The following is a 20,284-nucleotide window of genomic DNA, read 5'->3' on the forward strand; positions in this document are numbered from 1 at the left end:
GTTTTCTTTCCCCATTGGCAAAGAAAATGACCTGAAATGAGGACGAAACGTATCGAAACGAGTCAGAAACATCTCAGAACAAGTGAAATAATCTGGGACAAATGCCCAAGAACTTCTTAACTCTTCAAAAGAACTAACATTTGGATTATTATGCTCAAATTGAGATGTTTATACTGATCTAGTTAAATACTTTTTGCAGTGCACCTTAACCGAGCTTTACCCAAATCTAAAAGCTTAAAAGTGAAGCGTTGAAACAGCGACGAAAACAACGGTGAAAACACCAAAAATGTGACAAAAACGTGAGGAAAACATGACGAAAAAGCGACGGAAAAAGCGACGGAAAAAGTGACAAAATCACGCCAAAAAAGCCACAAAAAAGTAATGAAAAAGCAACAAAAAACAACGTAACGTGTGACAAAAATGCAGCGATCACTTTTGTAGGCTTAGCTTTCAAATTAAGCTTTTAGATTTGGGTAAAGCTGGACTCGAGAAAAGGCGCTCGGTTAAGACGGGAGGTCAGAGGTTAAAATATGTCTTTGTGGAAGTGCTGCATTTACACTCACTTGGGCCTTATACGTGGCATTTGTTCGTCAAAGCAAAGCACAAACCTCCAGTTATAAACGGATATTTTTCTCCCCATTTATCCTCATTTTCTTCACCTATTTCTTTAGCTTTTTCCCCTAAACCCCCTCCCCATTTCCACCCAATGTTTCCTCAGTTTCTTCCCTTTTTTCCCTTATTCATCCTCAATTTTTTCCACACATTTCTTTAGCTTTTTCCCCATTTTCCCACATTTTTTCCCTCTCTTTGCCATATGCTCCATATATTCTCTTATTTTATTCCTAATTTTCTGTCATATTTCTACCCTATTTTTTATTTCTAAATTTACCCCCATTTTCATAATTTTTTTTTCACTTTTCCCCATTTTTTTGGCATATTTTTTGTCATATTTCTCTCCTATTTTTCTACTTTTTATTTTGTTTCCCCCCCCCATTTATCCTCAACTTTTCCATATCCAATTCTTTAACTTTTTTCTCCCCCTGCATTTTCCCATTTATACAAACTGATACTTCATTAATAAACATGAAACAGCTTTATATTTCAGTTCCATCTGAAGATAAAAGTTTCTGTATTATGTTATGTTTCCTTCGTTCGCTTTGAGCACAGTTACTTTGTTACTCGAGTAAACATTGTGCTGAACTCTCCTCACTTTACCCCCATATTCTGCATTATTTTTTCCTGTTTTTTCTACTATTTTTCCCAATAAAAAAAAAAAAAATCCCGAATATTTTCTCAGTTTTTCCCTCCCATGTTTTTCTAATTTTTTTCATATTCCCCCTATTTTTCTCCCCGTTAGTTCTCATTTTTTTCACCCATTGCTTTAGCTTTTTCCCCTAAATCCCCTCCCCATTTCCACCCAATTTCTTTCCTCAGTTTCTTCCCTTTTTTCCCTTATCCATCCTCAATTTTTTCCACCCAATTCTTTAACTTTTTCCCCATTTTCCCACATTTTTGTTCTCTCTTTATCATTTGCCCCATATATTCTCTTATGTTTTTCCTAATTTTTGTCATATTTCCACCTTATTTTTATTTTATTATTATTTTTTCTCACTTTTACCCATTTTTCCCAATTTTTCTGTCATATTTTTTGTCATATTTCTCCCCTGTTTTTCTACTTTTTAATTTTTTCCCCCATTTATCCTCAACTTAGAAAGCGCTTTTCCACCTACATCAGGCCCTCAAAGCGCTTTACAGCAAGGATCCTCTCGCCCATTCACTCTCTCATTCATACATGCGCAGACACTGGGGGCAAGGAGGGTGAAGTGTCTTGCCCAAGGACACAACGACAGTCTGCACCTTCAGGGGGCGGGATTCGAACCCCCTCGTCCCATAGCACCAGTCTATATCACACTACAATGATGACAAACCTTCTGCTGGTCTGTAAATGCAGTAAATTAGAATAACTGCCTTGTATAAAATGTCTCTCTCAAAATGGCTGTAGTGAATGTCTTGAAATAGGCCTCTGTCTCTTTAACCCCTTAACTCCCGCCTGAACCGAGCACATTTTTCTCCAGTTTGGCTTTACCCCAATCCAAAAGCTTCTGGGAAAAAAGGTGTGAAAATAGCAACAGAACTGAGACGAAAACAATGATGGAAATGTGACAAAAAAGTGACGAAAAATGTATGAAAAAGTGGCAAAAATGTCACAAGAAATTTACAAAAAATGTACGGAAAAATGTGACAAATAATGACAAAAATATGACAAAAAAATGATAAAAAATGACAAAAAAAGATTTAAAAAAATTGACGAAAAAAGATTTAAAAAAATGGACGAAAAAATGACAAAAATATGGCAAAAAATTGATAAAAATTTGAAAGAAGAAAAAATGACCAAAAAAATACAAAAAAATGACAAATAATTGACAAAAGAAGTTACATAAATGAGTTGAATCCCCAACGAAAAAAAATGATGGAAAAAAAATCTGTTGACGTGAGGAAAAAGATCCTCTCGGTTCAGGCGGGAGTTAAGAGGACACGAACCTCTGAGCCTTTAGACACGCCCCCTCCACACGCTGTCTGTGGCATCAGTGGGGAGGGGGTTCTGCTGAGGAGCAGTGGTCGGTTACTCGGCTGGTGACGAAAGCTCGGAGGCGTCTCCAGGAGGTGGGGGCGTTCCTAGGAGGACTCAGGCAAACCTATCCCTAAAATGGCCGCCATCAGAGTTTTTACAGATTACTCAGAAATACGTGAATGTGCCAAGGCAACACTTCAGCCATGTTTTTAATGAGGGAGTGACAGAATAACATGATGTAGAGCTTGGAAAAGTTAATCAGATCTTTGGTAATCCTTCTCTCCTCTGTGCCTGTGCTGAACGTCTCTCCCTGTGTCTGCCTCAGGAGGAGATGAACCGGGGGAAGCCGAACTGGGAGCACCTGAGCGAGGACCTGCACGTGCTCATCACGGTGGAGGACACGCACAACCGGGCCAAGGTCAAGCTGCAGCGAGCCATCACCGAGGTCAAGAAGCTGCTGGTGCCCGCCGTGAGTCACACACACTTTTCAGGAGTTCAGCTCAGTCTGTGTGTCCTCGAGCAAGACACTCCCCTCCTCCACTGGTGAATGGGAGTGAGTGGGAGTGAATGGGGGTGGGTGGGGGAGTGGCTCGATGCTGTAACTCTGTATAATGTGAGACCGTTTGTCATGCGGCCTTTGTTGCTGCTTGCGGATGTAACCGGTTGCCACGGTGATAACGTGTTTTCGTGAAGCTGCTCACATTTATGTTTAGTCGGAAAATCATTTGTAAAGACTTCAGAGCTGCATCAGGAACACAGCGCCGCCTGATGGACAGTACTTTTTTCGACACCTATGTTATTTTAATTCAATAAAAATAACGTTTATTAAAAGTATCATTCAGGAAAAAGACCGAAACAGCAGGAGCAGCAGCGTCGCTGTAACTTTGTGTTTTGAGCAGAATTTCCACTTAAGCAGCGATAACAGAGAGAAAGGACATTGTTACCTCAGGCACATCTGGACACGGCTTCTTTCAGCTAAACTTTTCTAAACTCACTGCACTTTGACGAAGCGAAAGCTCCACACGTCAAAGATCCTCACATGGTGTGAGCCTCACTCTGACACTCATCATTTATTTTATTTTATTATCCGGCTCTTCACATCGTCAGTAGAAGCTCCGTTGATTTGAATGGGATTTCCCAACGTTCTCCCGGTCATTATTTTCTGATAAAGGACCTCTGAAAAATATAACTCCGCTGCCCATGGCAACGGAGTTGGTGCTTTCATATCACTCCGACACTATCTGTCCCGTCACTGAGAGAGAAGTCGGGGAATCGCTCGTGAAGTTAGCGCGAGTCTGACTTTCAACTGACCCAGAGATTCACCACCATTCCTCCAACTGCACCTTCAACTAAGTAGCTAGGCTAGCTGCTAGCCTTGCTGCTTCTAGCCTAGCCAAACGTTGCTGAGCAACGCGCAAACTTTTGGGAACTATTTGTCGTGGAAGTCATTAAATAAACCTTTCGACCTTCATAAAAGTGTATGAAGTTTATGTTGTGTGTGTTCAGTTGCAAATGGCCGAATAATAAGCGGGATAATGTATAGAACGCTGGTCATTATCGGGAAAATAAGCACCTTCAGGGCGAAACAAGGTTCGCCCTGAAGGTGCTTATTTTCCCGATAATGACCAGCGTTCTAAACATTATCCCTTACTTAATGACCTTTATTTAACCAGGATAGTCCCACTGAGATTAAGAATCTCTTTTTCAGGGGAGTCCTGGCCCCAGAGGGGAGTCTATTGTACATGTTTTTAGTGGTAGGGGAAACCGGAGTACCCGGAGGAAACCTACGCAGACACGGGGAGAACATGCAAACTCCACACAGAAAGGCCCCGCCCCCGACCATTTACCAAAACTATACCAACAATGTCTGACACAGAGTGAGCGCTCGCTTTTCTATATACCAGCTGGATATTCCCGTCTGTAGCTGCTGTAAAGTTGTAACAACAGCACGTAAGCTCCGCCCAACAGCACGTAAGCTCCGCCCAACAGCACGTAAGCTCCGCCCAACAGCACGTAAGCTCCGCCCAACAGCACGTAAGCTCCGCCCCACAGCACGTAAGCTCCGCCTCCGGGTCTGTCGCTAAAGTAAACACGTCTCTTATTGTCACGACTTGGTTTGGCTTTTCATTTTGCCTAAAAACTAAAGTTTCTTAACTGGTTTATAACTGGTTTAGTTTAGCTCTGGGTTCTACGAGCAGAGTAAGTCCTGGTTTAGACCTGGCTCAGTCCTGACGCAGACCGTAAAGTCTCCAGACTCTGAACACTGTCTGTTCAAATCTCTCCAAGCCTGTGATACTGTAATCAACTTCTTCCATGTAAGGTGTAGTATCAGTATTTGAAGTATACTCGTTTGTAGTATCAGTATTTGAAGTACATTTGGGGTGTAGTATCAGTATTGGAAGTTTACTCGGGTGTAATATCAGTATTTTGATGGATATTGAAGAGTAGTATGAGTATTTGAAGTACATTTGAGGTGTAGTATGAGTATTTTGATGGATATTGAAGTGTAGTATGAGTATTTGAAGTACATTTGAGGTGTAGTATGAGTATTTTGATGGATATTGAAGTGTAGTATGAGTATTTGAAGTACATTTGAGGTGTAGTATGAGTATTTTGATGGATATTGAAGTGTAGTATGAGTATTTGAAGTACATTTGAGGTGTAGTATGAGTATTTTGATGGATATTGAAGAGTAGTATGAGTATTTGAAGTACATTTGAGGTGTAGTATGAGTATTTTGATGGATATTGAAGAGTAGTATGAGTATTTGAAGTACATTTGAGGTGTAGTATGAGTATTTTGATGGATATTGAAGAGTAGTATGAGTATTTGAAGTACATTTGAGGTGTAGTATGAGTATTTTGATGGATATTGAAGTGTAGTATGAGTATTTGAAGTACATTCGTGTATAGTATGAGTATTTGGATGTGGGTGCAGCGTTGGCATGCCCGGCCCGTTGCCGCAGCCTCAGAGGGGGTGGAGTATTCGGCTGTAGTATCAGTATTTGAAGTATACTCGTGTGTAGTATCAGTATTATTTTTTATTTTATTTTATTTAGCACTTTAGCATAACTAGTTAAAAAGAGAAAAAAAAGAACATACAAAGCATCCATTCTGATGTATGAATATAGAACAAAATAATGAATAATAATAATAGCCTGTGCCTGGGAGACGCTTATAACAACACCACTCCAGTAATGTAAACCCACGCTAAGTCCCTACATAGTACAAATATACAGAGTCAAATACTGCTCAAAACAGAATACAGAATGAGCCCCTCCAACGGGCTCAAGAACCTCATCGTTTAAAGCACTTTACAGCAGGAACATCACCTACAGAATCAGCTGTGAGGGCGGCTCGGGGGGGGTTTGTTGATGGGGAGGTCCTGCCCATCAACAAACAATGTACATAATAAAATATATATAAATAATAATAATAATACAATAAAAATGCACATGGATGAACATTGTGTTGAGCCTGGTCATGACGACTGGAGCAACAAGAACACGGAGTATAACACGTGTATTAATGAGCCTTATGTCATGAAAACTAGTGAATTATATTTGGCATCGGAAACTGAAAGAAATATAAGAACGGTGTTTCTTTGTTACTTGCTTTGTAGCGATCTTACACACTACAAAAAGTGAATATCAAGCATTGGCTTAAATGACTTGAATTGAGGAAATGTTTCTTGTTTTGAGCGGTTTTCACTCATTTAGACACTTTTCCTGATCGGACCGAGTTTGCTTTGCTTGTTTGAGGACATTTCAGACCAGTTCTAGGGTAAATCTCGCTTGAAATAAGAAAGTAAAATGAGATAAGATTTCTTTCCCCATTGGCAAAGAAAATGACCTGAAATAAGGACGAAATGTATCGAAACGAGTCAGAAACATCTCAGAACAAGTGAAATAATCCAGGACAAACGCCCAACAACTTCTTAACCAGTCAAAACAACTAAAATTTGGATTATTTTGCTCAAATTGAGATGTTTATACTGATCTAGTTAAATACATTTTGCAGTGCAGGAAACAGGACCGTTCTTGTAATAGAGTTTGTTTCTGTTTTTATGTGAACAGTTCAAACAGTGGTTGTGAGTTTGGTTTGCGTCAAAAAGCTGTTCTGAAAGGAAAAGAGTTCTTCTTCTTCTTTTTTTTGCTCTTGTTCCTTGTTGTTGTTTTGTTTACATTGATTGTTCTGTGAGAAATGAAAAGTTTTGAGTTGGGGGGAGGCGCTCATAAGCTTTTGCTTCAGCCGACTCCTTTTGAGCAAAATGTGTGCTCAAATAGATAAAACAAATACAACGTGTCAAATATACGATACTCATACAATCATTTCCTTCATGAGTCTCTGCTCTGTACTCAGCACAAACACTCAGCCATTAATTTATGTTTTAGTTTGATTTTATACATGTATAATGAGGTGAAGATGGATCTGTCGGTTCCAGACTTTAACTCCATCATGTCTGACTGACCGTTGATCACGAGATGTTTTATATAACGGCAGATGAAGGTTTTAGAGCAGGGGTGTCAAACTCAAATACACAATGGGCCAAAATGTAAAACTTGAACAAAGTCGCGGGCCACCATTGAACAAATGAAGCTTTTAATATGGACCCAAACAAGATTTGCTTTAACATTGAATATGGAACAAGCAACACTTATTACTATGGAATATATAACTTAATAGTCCAGATATGCAAAATCTGAAAAAAAAATGTATAATACCGGTGGGCCAGCTCGAGTAGTCATTTGGTATAGCCTCGCGGGCCAAATTTTGGGCCAGAGTTTGACACCTTTAGAGCCGGCCTTGTAGAATAATGATGAACCTGATGGTTATGCGTAAAATAATGTTTTATATACGAAGTCCTCGTCATACAGTGATCTAAATACAAAGGTACAAGTCATTAAAGTATTTATATCAAAAATGTTCAAATGTTTAAAAAAAACAAAGGTGCACTTGGAGCATCAGGTTTGGAAAGAGTCGCTTTACGGACAAACTTCTGTTGTAGAATGAAAATTGTGTTTAGGTAAGTGGTGAAAGTATTTCCCCAAACAATAGTACCATATTTGAAGTACATTCGGGCTGTAGCATCAGTATTTGAAGTACATTCGTGTATAGTATGAGTACTTGTATGTGGGTGCAGCGTTGGCATGTCCGGCCCGTCGCCTCAGCCTCAGAGGGGGTGGAGTATTCGGCTGTAGTATCAGTATTTGAAGTTTACTCGTGTGTAGTATCAGTATTTGAAGTACATTCAGGCTGTAGCATCAGTATTTGAAGTACATTCAGGCTGTAGCATCAGTATTAGAAGTACATTCGGGCAGTAGTATCAGTATTAGAAGTACATTCGGGCAGTAGTATCAGTATTTGAAGTATATTTGTGTGTAGTATGAGTATTTTGATGGATATTGAAGTGTAGTATGAGTATTTTGATGGATATTGAAGTGTAGTATCAGTATTTGGATGTGGGTGCAGCGTTGGCATGCCCGGCCCGTCGCCGCAGCCTCAGAGGGGGTGGAGTATTCGGCTGTAGTATCAGTATTTGAAGTACATTGGGGCTGTAGTATGAGTATTTGGATGGATATTGAGGTGTAGTATGAGTATTTTGATGGATATTGAAGTGTAGTATCAGTATTTTGAAGTATCCTCATGTGTAGTATGAGTACTTGTATGCCGGTGCAGCGTTGGCATGCCCGGCCCGTCGCCGCAGCCTCAGAGGGGGTGGTCGGCGGTGGTCCCGGCGCCTTTGTCCGCCGCTTTAGGGTAATTAGTCGCGGGGTATAAAGCGTCTCCATGGCGACGGCTCTGAAAGGCCCGGGATGAATGCTCGCTCTGTTCCCGCTCCTCCGCTACACTCCTCTGAGCGTTTTGTCCCCGACGCGAGGTCCAACGGGGCGTTCTTCAATGGGACATTTCTCACATTCTGCGCAGCCCCCGTGCCCCCCCCCCAAACTGTCCCCCCCCCCCCCGGAGTCCCTCTGAAGCCGGGTTTAAACCTCAGCAAACACGGCACAGGCATCGCTTTGTCAACACTGATGTCACCGCGAGGGGGGGGGGGGGGGGCGGAGAGCAGGACGGGGCGGAGTCTGGGGGGGGGGCGGAGAGCAGGACGGGGCGGAGTCTGGGGGGGGCTGTGTCTAAGGAGGGGGCGGAGTCTGGGGGGTCTGTCTTTAAGGACGAGGCGGAGTCTGTCTTTAAGGAAGGGGCGGAGTCTGTCTTTAAGGACGGGGCGGAGTCTGTCTTTAAGGACGGGGCGGAGTCTGTCTTTAAGGACGGGGCGGAGTCTGGGGGGGTCTGTGTCTTAGGACGGGGCGGAGTCTGGGGGGGGTCTGCCTTTAAGGACGGGGCGGAGTCTGGGGGTCTGGGGGGGGGGTGTCTTTAAGGACAGGGCGGAGTCTGTCTTTAAGGACGGGGCGGAGTCTGGGGGAGTCGGGGCGGAGTCTGGGGGGAGTTTGTCTTTAAGGACGGGGCGGAGTCTGTCTTTAAGGACGGGGCGGAGTCTGGGGGAGTCGGGGCGGAGTCTGGGGGGAGTTTGTCTTTAAGGACGGGGCGGAGTCTGTCTTTAAGGACGGGGCGGAGTCTGGGGGAGTCTGTCTTTAAGGACGGGGCGGAGTCTGGGGGAGTCTGTCTTTAAGGACGGGGCGGAGTCTGTCTTTAAGGATGGGGCGGAGTCTGTCTTTAAGGACGGGGCGGAGTCTGTCTTTAAGGACGGGGCGGAGTCTGTCTTTAAGGACGGGGCGGAGTCTGTCTTTAAGGACGGGGCGGAGTCTGTCTTTAAGGACGGGGCGGAGTCTGGGGGGGTCTGGGGGGGGGTGTCTTTAAGGACAGGGCGGAGTCTGTCTTTAAGGACGGGGCGGAGTCTGTCTTTAAGGATGGGGCGGAGTCTGTCTTTAAGGACGGGGCGGAGTCTGGGGGGGTCTGGGGGGGGGTGTCTTTAAGGACAGGGCGGAGTCTGTCTTTAAGGACGGGGCGGAGTCTGGGGGGGTCTGGGGGGGGGTGTCTTTAAGGACAGGGCGGAGTCTGTCTTTAAGGACAGGGCGGAGTCTGTCTTAAAGGATGGGGCGGAGTCTGTCTTTAAGGACGGGGCGGAGTCTGGGGGGGTCTGTGTCTTAGGACGGGGCGGAGTCTGTCTTTAAGGACGGGGCGGAGTCTGGGGGGGTCTGTGTCTTAGGACGGGGCGGAGTCTGTTTTTATGGACGGGGCGGAGTCTGTCTTTAAGGACGGGGCGGAGTCTGTCTTTAAAGATGGGGCGGAGTCTGTCTTTAAAGATGGGGCGGAGTCTGTCACTTTTTTGTCCATTTTTTGTAAATTTTTGTCATTTTTTTTTTTTCAAATTTTTCGTCTATTTTTTCTCAATTTTTCGGCAAATTTTTCTCATTTTTTTCACATTTTCATCATTGTTTTCGTCTCAGTTTTGTTGATATTTTCACACCTTTTTCCCAGAAGCTTTTGGATTGGGGTAAAGCTGGAGAAAATGTGCACGGTTCAGGTGGGAGTTAAGGGGTTAAGAGTTACTTACTGTTTTCAAAATAAAAGCCTTAATTTGTGATGTTTTCACAATAAAGGCCTCATTTGGAGAAAACGGCCCTAAAGTTTAGCCCCTAACCCTAAAAAAAATTGGAAAACAAAAAAAAAATCAAAATTTTTCACAATTTTTCAACATTTTTAAAGGTTTTTAAAAATGTAGGAAAAAAATGTGGGGAAAGAAACATGTCTGTGTGGCTCCCTGGTCTTTCCCACCTTATTCACTCACAAGTATCCACGTGTAGCACGAAAGGCCACAACACAAGAAAAACAAATGAACCTTTTTTAGAATATCTACAATTATCTTCATCCCTCTTCACCCGCCGCGTCTGAATTAGATACAATTCTTAAAGGGAAACTGCACTTTTTACCTTTGTAGCTTTGAAAAATGTTGGATTTTGTCAATAGAAAATACCATGGGGTCAGGGTCCAGGGGTGGTGGGGGATGGGTGTATGTATTTTTTTTGTGTGCATCTCTCGCTGTACTATATACATGCTGAATATGTGGATTCTCACCCCTACACTTTAATGGAAAATCAATAAAAAATTGATCACAAAAACAAAAACAAAAACTTTGGGTTTGACTCTCGCTGTCGCCTGAATCCCAGATCGTTCTACTGACAGATTTTGTGAAAGTAAAAGCCCAGAGTTCCCCCTGTGGTCTGTGAGTGTTGTTGTGTTGTTGTGTTATTGTGTTATTGTGTTATATTGTCTGACGTTGGTCTCTGTCTCAGGCCGAGGGCGAGGACAACCTGAAGAAGATGCAGCTGATGGAACTGGCCATTCTCAACGGCACCTACAGAGACGCCAACCTCAAGACGCGTAAGACATTCACTCTTTATCTGTGGGGTCGTGTTCAAAGCTGCTCCTCAAACAAACCCTCAGTAATCCTCCTCCAGAAAACAAAGACAGAGAAGCTTGAAAAGATCAGGGGGAACCAGTTCTAATTCAGAACCAGTGTCTCCTTCATTATCGAGGCTGTTTTAATATTATAAACCCACCGGCCGGAGCTGCTGCAGATCCAGGAGCCAGTTTCACCAGTTAAACTAAAAACTTTATTAACCCCGTCGTGACATAAACAGTGTTCGTGTCCCGAGAGGAAGAGCTGTGGGGAAGGGTCGGCGCTCGCTCGGCCGTAATCCTGACCAAAACAAAAGCACATGTTCGGATTATTCATTCAGATTTAAGTCAGAGCCTAAAGGAGCTACTAAAGTGCAGATGTTGATTTCCATAAACATCTGTGGATAAACAGTGCAATAATTTAACCCCTTCATGACGACTTGGACGTTTATGTGAGAGTCTGCTAACACAGCGTCTCGTTCTGACTAAGGCCTATTCATACTCCACAAGACGCGAGAACTTTGTTCTCGCACCCAGAGCTGCGAGAACAAAATGACGTCATTTTGTTCTCGCAGCTCCGGTTCGGCAGCTCTGGCTGACGCATCAGCTCAGCAGAACTATTTCGGCTGCGAGAACTCTGGCTGTGATTGGCTGGATTTTTAGTGGGCGGGGTTATTTTAGCGGAAGCGGGAATCCAATGTTTACGTCCTAACACCGGTGCGGAAAACGGAGACAACATGGATAGTTTTGCGGCACCGCTCGCGGCAGTAAAATACTTCGCTGAAGGATTAGAAGGACACGCACACGGCAACAAAGTCCTGGGGAGAAACACAAGGACGTTTTGGGCGAGGACGAAGAGGAAACAGAAGAGCCTGGCGCTGCCTGCGTGAAAGAAGCGAGTGATAAAGAAAAGAAAAAAGTGGTTCAGGCTCGTGGACAGAGGGAGACCAAGCTTGTAAACCTTAGATTTTCATCAAACACCGGGAAACATCACCAACATGTTCAGTGAAGGTTCTTGGATGGACAAAACCTGCACTGAGCAACACAGACGTGAAACTATTAGATATTATGAGACTTGTTCTTCTCCTGCTCCGTTTCATTCATACCGTGTTGGCTTGGCGGTTTTATTGTGATTGCACAACATTACTTTTGAATGAAATAAATAAAATGAAATGAAACAACATGGTTTTACCGAGTGACACGGAGGTAAGCTTTTAACGTGAACGTTTTCTAACATAATAAACCAGCGCGAGTTGTGGCTAAACATGAAGTTAATCTTCAAAATGTTTTCAATATCGTGACTGATACATTTTATAATAGTTTGAAGTCAAATGGCTTCTTTTATTTCGGTCATTCCTTGTTTGTTTTGGCTGCAGAAAAAAGGGGGCGTGGCAGTTCGGCAGCAACACGTCTTGTGGAGTATGAAATGTCAGAGCCCAGACGAACTTTGTTCTTGTTCTTTTTGCCTCAAGAACAAGAACAAAGTTCTCGCGTCTTGTGGAGAATGAAGAGGCCTTAAATAATCAGCAGAATAAATCAAAATGGCGGCTCTACGGTTGAATAGATGAGCTCTGGTTCCTAAATAAGTGCAGATATTTCACACTTTCACACTTTTAATGAAGCAAACGGAGCAGACGGTGAAGTTTTGGATGGAGACCTCACTCTTCCTCTCTCTGTGGGCGTGGCTCTTCCTCTCTGTGGGCGTGGCTCTCTATGTGGGCGTGTCCCTGAAGGCCCCAGTCTCCGCCACAATGCGCCTCAGTCCCGTCTCCGTCCGAACCTCTGTCTGACGTGTTTAAATGCGGCGATTGTCCCGACGCTCTCTGTCCTTTGTACAAATGTGTCCACAGCGCCGGCCTTTATTTATCTGCTGGAGGCGCGGGCGGAGGAGGAGGCGCAGGCGGAGGAGGCGCCGGGTCAGTGCGAGCCAAACCGCAAACACATTCACTGCAGCTCTGTAACGGCTCAGAAAGTTATTTTATTCAAACCAAAGCAGTGACGAGTGTGAACAGTGTGGCCGTTTGTGAGAAAAGGGCCTTTATTACCACGGAGCTCATGAGGCGCTGGGGTGTGTTCGATGTTTGTGAATGACCCGGTGTAGCGATTTCAAACTATCCCCCATTCACCTTAGTTCGTAAACTCCACTATCCTTAAGGTTAGGGCTAAGGTAAGGTTAGCTTTAGCTCGTAAACTCCACTATCCTTAAGGTTAGGGCTAAGGTAAGGTTAGCTTTAGCTCGTAAACTCCACTATCCTTAAGTTTAGGGCTAAGGTAAGGTTAGCTTTAGCTCGTAAACTCCACTATCCTTAAGTTTAGGGCTAAGGTAAGGTTAGCTTTAGCTCGTAAACTCCACTATCCTTAAGGTTAGGGCTAAGGTAATGTTAGCTTTAGCTCGTAAACTCCACTATCCTTAAGGTTAGGGCTAAGGTAAGGTTAGCTTTAGCTCATAAACTCCACTATCCTTAAGGTTAGGGCTAAGGTAAGGTTAGCTTTAGTTCGTAAACTCCACTATCCTTAAGGTTAGGGCTAAGGTAAGGTTAGCTTTAGCTCGTAAACTCCACTATCCTTAAGGTTAGGGCTAAGGTAAGGTTAGCTTTAGCTCATAAACTCCACTATCCTTAAGGTTAGGGTTAAGGTAAGGTTAGCTTTAGCTCGTAAACTCCACTATCCTTAAGGTTAGGGCTAAGGTAAGGTTAGCTTTAGTTCATAAACTCCACTATCCTTAAGGTTAGGGCTAAGGTAAGGTTAGCTTTAGTTCGTAAACTCCACTATCCTTAAGGTTAGGGCTAAGGTAAGGTTAGCTTTAGTTTGTAAACTCCACTATCCTTAAGTTTAGGGCTAAGGTAAGGTTAGCTTTAGTTCGTAAACTCCACTATCCTTAAGTTTAGGGCTAAGGTAAGGTTAGCTTTAGCTCGTAAACTCCACTATCCTTAAGTTTAGGGCTAAGGTAAGGTTAGCTTTAGTTCATAAACTCCACTATCCTTAAGGTTAGGGCTAAGGTAAGGTTAGCTTTAGCTCGTAAACTCCACTATCCTTAAGGTTAGGGCTAAGGTAAGGTTAGCTTTAGCTCGTAAACTCCACTATCCTTAAGGTTAGGGCTAAGGTAAGGTTAGCTTTAGCTCGTAAACTCCACTATCCTTAAGGTTAGGGCTAAGGTAAGGTTAGCGTTAGTTCATAAACTCCACTATCCTTAAGGTTAGGGCTAAGGTAAGGTTAGCTTTAGCTCGTAAACTCCACTATCCTTAAGGTTAGGGCTAAGGTAAGGTTAGCTTTAGCTCGTAAACTCCACTATCCTTAAGGTTAGGGCTAAAGTAAGGTTAGCTTTAGCTCGTAAACTCCACTATCCTTAAGGTTAGGGCTAATGTAAGGTTAGCTTTAGTTCGTAAACTCCACTATCCTTAAGGTTAGGGCTAAGGTAAGGTTAGCTTTAGCTCATAAACTCCACTATCCTTAAGGTTAGGGCTAAAGTAAGGTTAGCTTTAGCTCATAAACTCCACTATCCTTAAGGTTAGGGCTAAGGTAAGGTTAGCTTTAGTTCATAAACTCCACTATCCTTAAGGTTAGGGCTAAGGTAAGGTTAGCTTTAGCTCATAAACTCCACTATCCTTAAGGTTAGGGCTAAGGTAAGGTTAGCTTTAGCTCGTAAACTCCACTATCCTTAAGGTTGGGCTAAGGTAAGGTTAGCTTTAGTTTGTAAACTCCACGATCCTTAAGTTTAGGGCTAAGGTAATGTTAGCTTTAGTTCGTAAACTCCACTATCCTTAAGGTTAGGGCTAAGGTAAGGTTAGCTTTAGTTCGTAAACTCCACTATCCTTAAGGTTAGGGCTAAGGTAAGGTTAGCTTTAGCTCGTAAACTCTACTATCCTTAAGGTTAGAGCTAAGGTAAGGTTAGCTTTAGTTCGTAAACTCCACTATCCTTAAGTTTAGGGCTAAGGTAAGGTTAGCTTTAGTTCGTAAACTCCACTATCCTTAAGGTTAGAGCTAAGGTAAGGTTAGCTTTAGCTCGTAAACTCCACTATCCTTAAGGTTAGAGCTAAGGTAAGGTTAGCTTTAGTTTGTAAACTCCACTATCTTTAAGGTTAGGGCTAAGGTAAGGTTAGCTTTAGCTCGTAAACTCCACTATCCTTAAGGTTAGAGCTAAGGTAAGGTTAGCTTTAGCTCGTAAACTCCACTATCCTTAAGGTTAGGGCTAAGGTAATGTTAGCTTTAGTTCGGAAACTCCACTATCCTTAAGGTTAGAGCTAAGGTAAGGTTAGCTTTAGCTCGTAAACTCCACTATCCTTAAGGTTAGGGCTACGGTAATGTTAGCTTTAGTTCGGAAACTCCACTATCCTTAAGGTTAGGGCTAAGGTAAGGTTAGCTTTAGCTCGTAAACTCCACTATCCTTAAGTTTAGGGCTAAGGTAAGGTTAGCTTTAGCTCGTAAACTCCACTATCCTTAAGTTTAGGGCTAAGGTAAGGTTAGCTTTAGTTTGTAAACTCCACTATCCTTAAGGTTAGGGCTAAGGTAAGTTAGCTTTAGCTCGTAAACTCCACTATCCTTAAGTTTAGGGCTAAGGTAAGGTTAGCTTTAGCTTGTAAACTCCACTATCCTTAAGGTTAGGGCTAAGGTAAGGTTAGCTTTAGCTCGTAAACTCCACTATCCTTAAGGTTAGGGCTAAGGTAAGGTTAGCTTTAGTTCGTAAACTCCACTATCCTTAAGTTTAGGGCTAAGGTAAGGTTAGCTTTAGCTCGTAAACTCCACTATCCTTAAGGTTAGGGCTAAGGTAAGGTTAGCTTTAGTTCGTAAACTCCACTATCCTTAAGGCTAGGGCTAAGGTAAGGTTAGCTTTAGTTCGTAAACTCCACTATCCTTAAGGTTAGGGCTAAGGTAAGGTTAGCTTTAGTTCGTAAACTCCACTATCCTTAAGGTTAGGGCTAAGGTAAGGTTAGCTTTAGTTCGTAAACTCCACTATCCTTAAGGTTAGGGCTAAGGTAAGGTTAGCTTTAGCTCGTAAACTCCACTATCCTTAAGTTTAGGGCTAAGGTAAGGTTAGCTTTAGCTCGTAAACTCCACTATCCTTAAGGTTAGGGCTAAGGTAAGGTTAGCTTTAGTTCGTAAACTCCACTATCCTTAAAGTTAGGGCTAAGGTAAGGTTAGCTTTAGTTTGTAAACTCCACTATCCTTAAGTTTAGGGCTAAGGTAAGGTTAGCTTTAGCTCGTAAACTCCACTATCCTTAAGGTTAGGGCTAAGGTAAGGTTAGCTTTAGTTTGTAAACTCCACTATCCTTAAGGTTAGGGCTAAGGTAAGGTTACCTTTAGCTCGTAAACTCCACTATCCTTAAGGTTAGGGCTAAGGTAAGGTTAGCTTTAGTTTGTAAACTCCACTATCCTTAAGGTTAGGGCTAAGGTAAGGTTAGCTTTAGTTCGTAAACTCCACTATCCTTAAGGTTAGGGCTAAGGTAAGGTTAGCTTTAGTTCATAAACTCCACTATCCTTAAGGTTAGGGCTAAGGTAAGGTTAGCTTTAGTTCGTAAACTCCACTATCCTTAAGGTTAGGGCTAAGGTAAGGTTAGCTTTAGTTCGTAAACTCCACTATCCTTAAGGTTAGGGCTAAGGTAAGGTTAGCTTTAGTTCGTAAACTCCACTATCCTTAAGGTTACGGCTCCAACTGCGGTTCCTGTAAGGTATTTTATGGATGAAGAAAGCAGTTGAGAGGGGGGGTAATCTGAAATCAGGGGGGGTAGCTTGAAATCGTGTTCATCTTACCCCCGGGGGTAACTTGAAACTGATTTCAAAGTACCGGGGGGTCTCCTGAAATGGGGGGTAGTTTAACACCTTACCGGGAGTGTAAAGTGAGTGACCACAGAGACACATTTACATTCCCTCTTTTCTAATCATCCATTTCTTAGACAGTCGTTCATATTCGTGTCAGAGGAGCCGAGTTTGGGCCGAACAAACTGACCTGCTCTACTGGGACAGTCAGTCCACCCTCCCCCGATACACCTTCCAAAGTTAGTACAACATCATGTGCAACCGTCTGTAATAACGTGTACCTGTGTGTTATCAGTGGTTTGGAGGAACATGATGTAATAAAACCCTTTGGTTCTGGTTAGTGATGCACGATGAGGCCAATTTGAACCGATAACCGATAATTCCGCAGGTCCCGATACCGATAATGACACCAATGATTATATATATTTACACCATGGTCTGGGTGAATACTGGACTCTGATTGGCTGGTGCATTATTTTGGTATAACCGCACACATAGTCCGGTAGTTAAATCACTGGGATATCACTCCGCTGTGGCGTCGCCATAGCAACACATGACACAGCTGAACTTGGACTTGAGGCCAAAGACTCTCAATGACTCGCTGTGAATTTATAGTTATTATTTACTTGAGTGAAACTGTCGAAAGATCGGGATTCATTTTGTAAAAGCGGCGCATCTTTGTTTACATTATGGTGATTATCCACATGCGAGTTCGGTTTCCAGACACAGGCGTCTAATCAATACAGCGCTAAAGGCAGGAGGAAATACCACGTGTTTCTTTGGCTGCATTAAAAGTTTTGTAAAGACAGTGAAGAGGAGGAGATTTACGGACAGGAAAACGTTTGAAACAATGTTCTGGACCTACAGCGCAGACGGAGCCTCCAGAACCACCATGTAAGAGCTGATTAATAACAGGAATCTTCTTTTCCATGTTTTAAGGCGTTCACACAAAGTTTACAGCATTTAGAGGTTATTTTACACATCCGCACAGCCCAGTGACAGCGGGACTGAAGGCTACAGGGGCGAATCCGAGTATACAGGGGCTGGGGCAGGACAGGGGAACCACTGACAGAAACACTGCCAGAAACTAACAAAAATAAAAATATTCTTTTAGATTTATCTTTCAGACTGCAGGAAAAACAGCTCATATTTAAAATACTATATAATATATTTTACTATATTTAAATACTATATCTTCCTTAAAATGCTGTCCCAGCAATCTTGTCCATGGACTGTTTATTTATAATACATATATTTTGACTGTTGTGGCGTTTAAATATTAATTAGACTTTAAATCCAAATCCATGAGTTTTTAAAAGTTTGATTTTAGTCTAAATTTTCAAAATCACGGTATCTTGAGAAAACACTTATTATTTTCAAGATTAAACACATGAAAAGACACGCTGGTGTTTGTGACTTGAGGTGACTTGCCGACTAAAGCAAGACTTGACTTGGACTTGACTCGAGACTTGCATTTAGTGACTTTCTCCCACCTCTGCTATTTTGTGTGGGTTATTAGCCGGTCACTGAAGGCTGGTCTCAGAGCGAGTCATTCTCCGCAGCTATTACGAGGATCTCAGTCAGGCTCAACGACACAACATCAGCACAGAATCACAACACAACAGGACTAACCCGGAAACACTTTTCCCTGGAAGGAAACACCGATATGCGGCACTCGTGGGCAGGAGTTATTTACCTTTTACAAGGTTTAACCTGAAGCTAAAGCTAGCTAGCTCAACCAGCTCAACTGTTTATGGAAACAGCTGCGGTGGAGTCGCTCACACCTGGGCCCCCCCAACTCAAACTTTTATGATTGACTTTACTAATCCAGACAAATATGCTTCAATGCAGGATCATTTTATGTACGCCTGAAAATGATGAATAGCCTTAACCGTTTCCAATAGAAATGTAAAGCTCATATGTTATTAACAGTAGCTAACCTAGCTGCTCACTCTCCTCTACAAACATTTAGCAAACACTAAATCCATCTCATACGTTCCTGTCACTAATTACGCCTTTATCTGACTCAGCTGTGTCAGGCGTTGCTATGGCGACGCCACAGCGGAGTGACATCCCAGTGATTTAACTACCGGACTACGTGTGCGGTTATACCAAAATAATGCACCAGCCAATCAGAATCCAGTATTTACCCAGACCATGGTGTAATGCAACATAACGCTCCTCCAAATACACAGAGGAACATGTTATTACAGATTGCTGCGTAACACATTATATTGTACTAACTTTGGCAGGTACAATGTGTCAAAGGGAGTGCCCTCTGAGGCCCCCCCCCCTGAGGCCCCCCCCCTGAGCCCCCCCCCCTGAGGCCCCCCCCCCTGAGGCGTCTTAGCGTAGATGTTCCTCTGTGTTTGTTTCAACCCTTCTCTGTTCTGCTTGTGTTTCAGCGACGGCGGCGTTCCCCCTGGGCCCCCCCCAGGCCCAGCGGCTCATCCAGGGCCCCGCCCCCGTGCTGCCCCAGCTCAGAAACCCCGCCCCCGTCACCACGCCCATCATGCCCCTGATTCGCCAGATCCAGAGCTCCGCCCTGGTGCCGGGAGCCAACCCCCACGCGGCGCTGATGCAGCAGGGGCCGGAGTCCGGGATCATCTACGCCCCGTACGAGTACCCCTACACCCTGACCCCCAGCATCCTGGAGTACCCCATCGACTCCAGCGGCGTCTTAGGTACGCACTGAGCGCCGGCCGCGGGGGCGTGACGAGCACCGCGGTGTCTGAGGGGCTGGACTCACGCCGGGGGCCGCGGGGACGGAGACACGGACAGGAACCGGCTTTAGCTCAAACGCGGGTCCAGCAGTTACAAAAGAGGAAACTTCCTGTGCATCGCGGCTAACGGCTAACGCTAAATACCAATGAAAATAGCACCATGTCTTTAGTGTCTGCGAAGGGTCAAAATGGCGTCGAGAACGAGACATAACTTGAGGTGACGTCTGTTCTACGTGTAGTTAAATGACGCAGCTGCTAAAACAATTTACCTTTAAATATCTGTTAAAAATATAGGCTTTAAAAAGTAAAAAAAAGTTTTGTCAATGATCATAAATCAGGAGCGTTTAACCCCTTAACTCCCACCTGAACACCTGGCTTTACCCCAGTCCAAAAGCTTCAGGAAAAAAGGTGTGAAAAAGCAACAAAACTGAGACGAAAACAATGATGGAAATGTGACAAAAAAGTGACGAAAAATGGATGAAAAAGTGGCAAAAATGTCACAAAAATGTCACAAGAAATTGATAAAAAATGGAAGAAAAAGCGTGACAAAAAAATGACAAAAACGTGACAAAAAAATGACAAAAACGCGACAAAAAAATGACAAAAATGTGACAAAAAAGTGAGAAAACATTGACAAAAGTTACGAAAAATTGACAAAAAAATGACAAAAAAATGACAAAAATGTGACTAAAACTCAACAAAAACATTTCAAAAATTCAACTAAAAGTGACAAAAAGAAAAAAGAAAAAAAAGAAAAAAAAGAGTCGTTACACAGCCAAAAGAGGACAGAATGCATTTGGTTTAGGCGGGTGGAAAGAGGTTAAAGAGTTTTTTGTAGTTTCTCGCACATCTGCGAACCAGGAAGTAGAGCCGTG

The 20,284-nt window shown here is 43.2% G+C and overlaps 1 protein-coding gene across 5 annotated transcripts in view; it reads left to right on the forward strand.

Annotated features, from left to right (window-relative positions):
- qki2 (QKI, KH domain containing, RNA binding 2) overlaps nt 1–20,284 on the forward strand; it is a 76,720-nt gene that overhangs the window by 38,890 nt on the left and 17,546 nt on the right. For all 5 annotated transcript variants that reach the window (XM_079577246.1, XM_079577247.1, XM_079577244.1 and 2 more), the window contains exons 4-6: nt 2,898–3,041; nt 10,827–10,914; nt 19,092–19,370. In XM_079577246.1, coding sequence (XP_079433372.1) covers nt 2,898–3,041; nt 10,827–10,914; nt 19,092–19,370 — 511 coding nt within the window. The remainder of the gene's footprint in view (nt 1–2,897; nt 3,042–10,826; nt 10,915–19,091; nt 19,371–20,284) is intronic.

This window comes from Gobius niger (genome assembly GCF_951799975.1).
Source record: "Gobius niger genome assembly, chromosome: 19".
NCBI classification, from domain to species: Eukaryota; Metazoa; Chordata; class Actinopteri; order Gobiiformes; family Gobiidae; genus Gobius; species Gobius niger.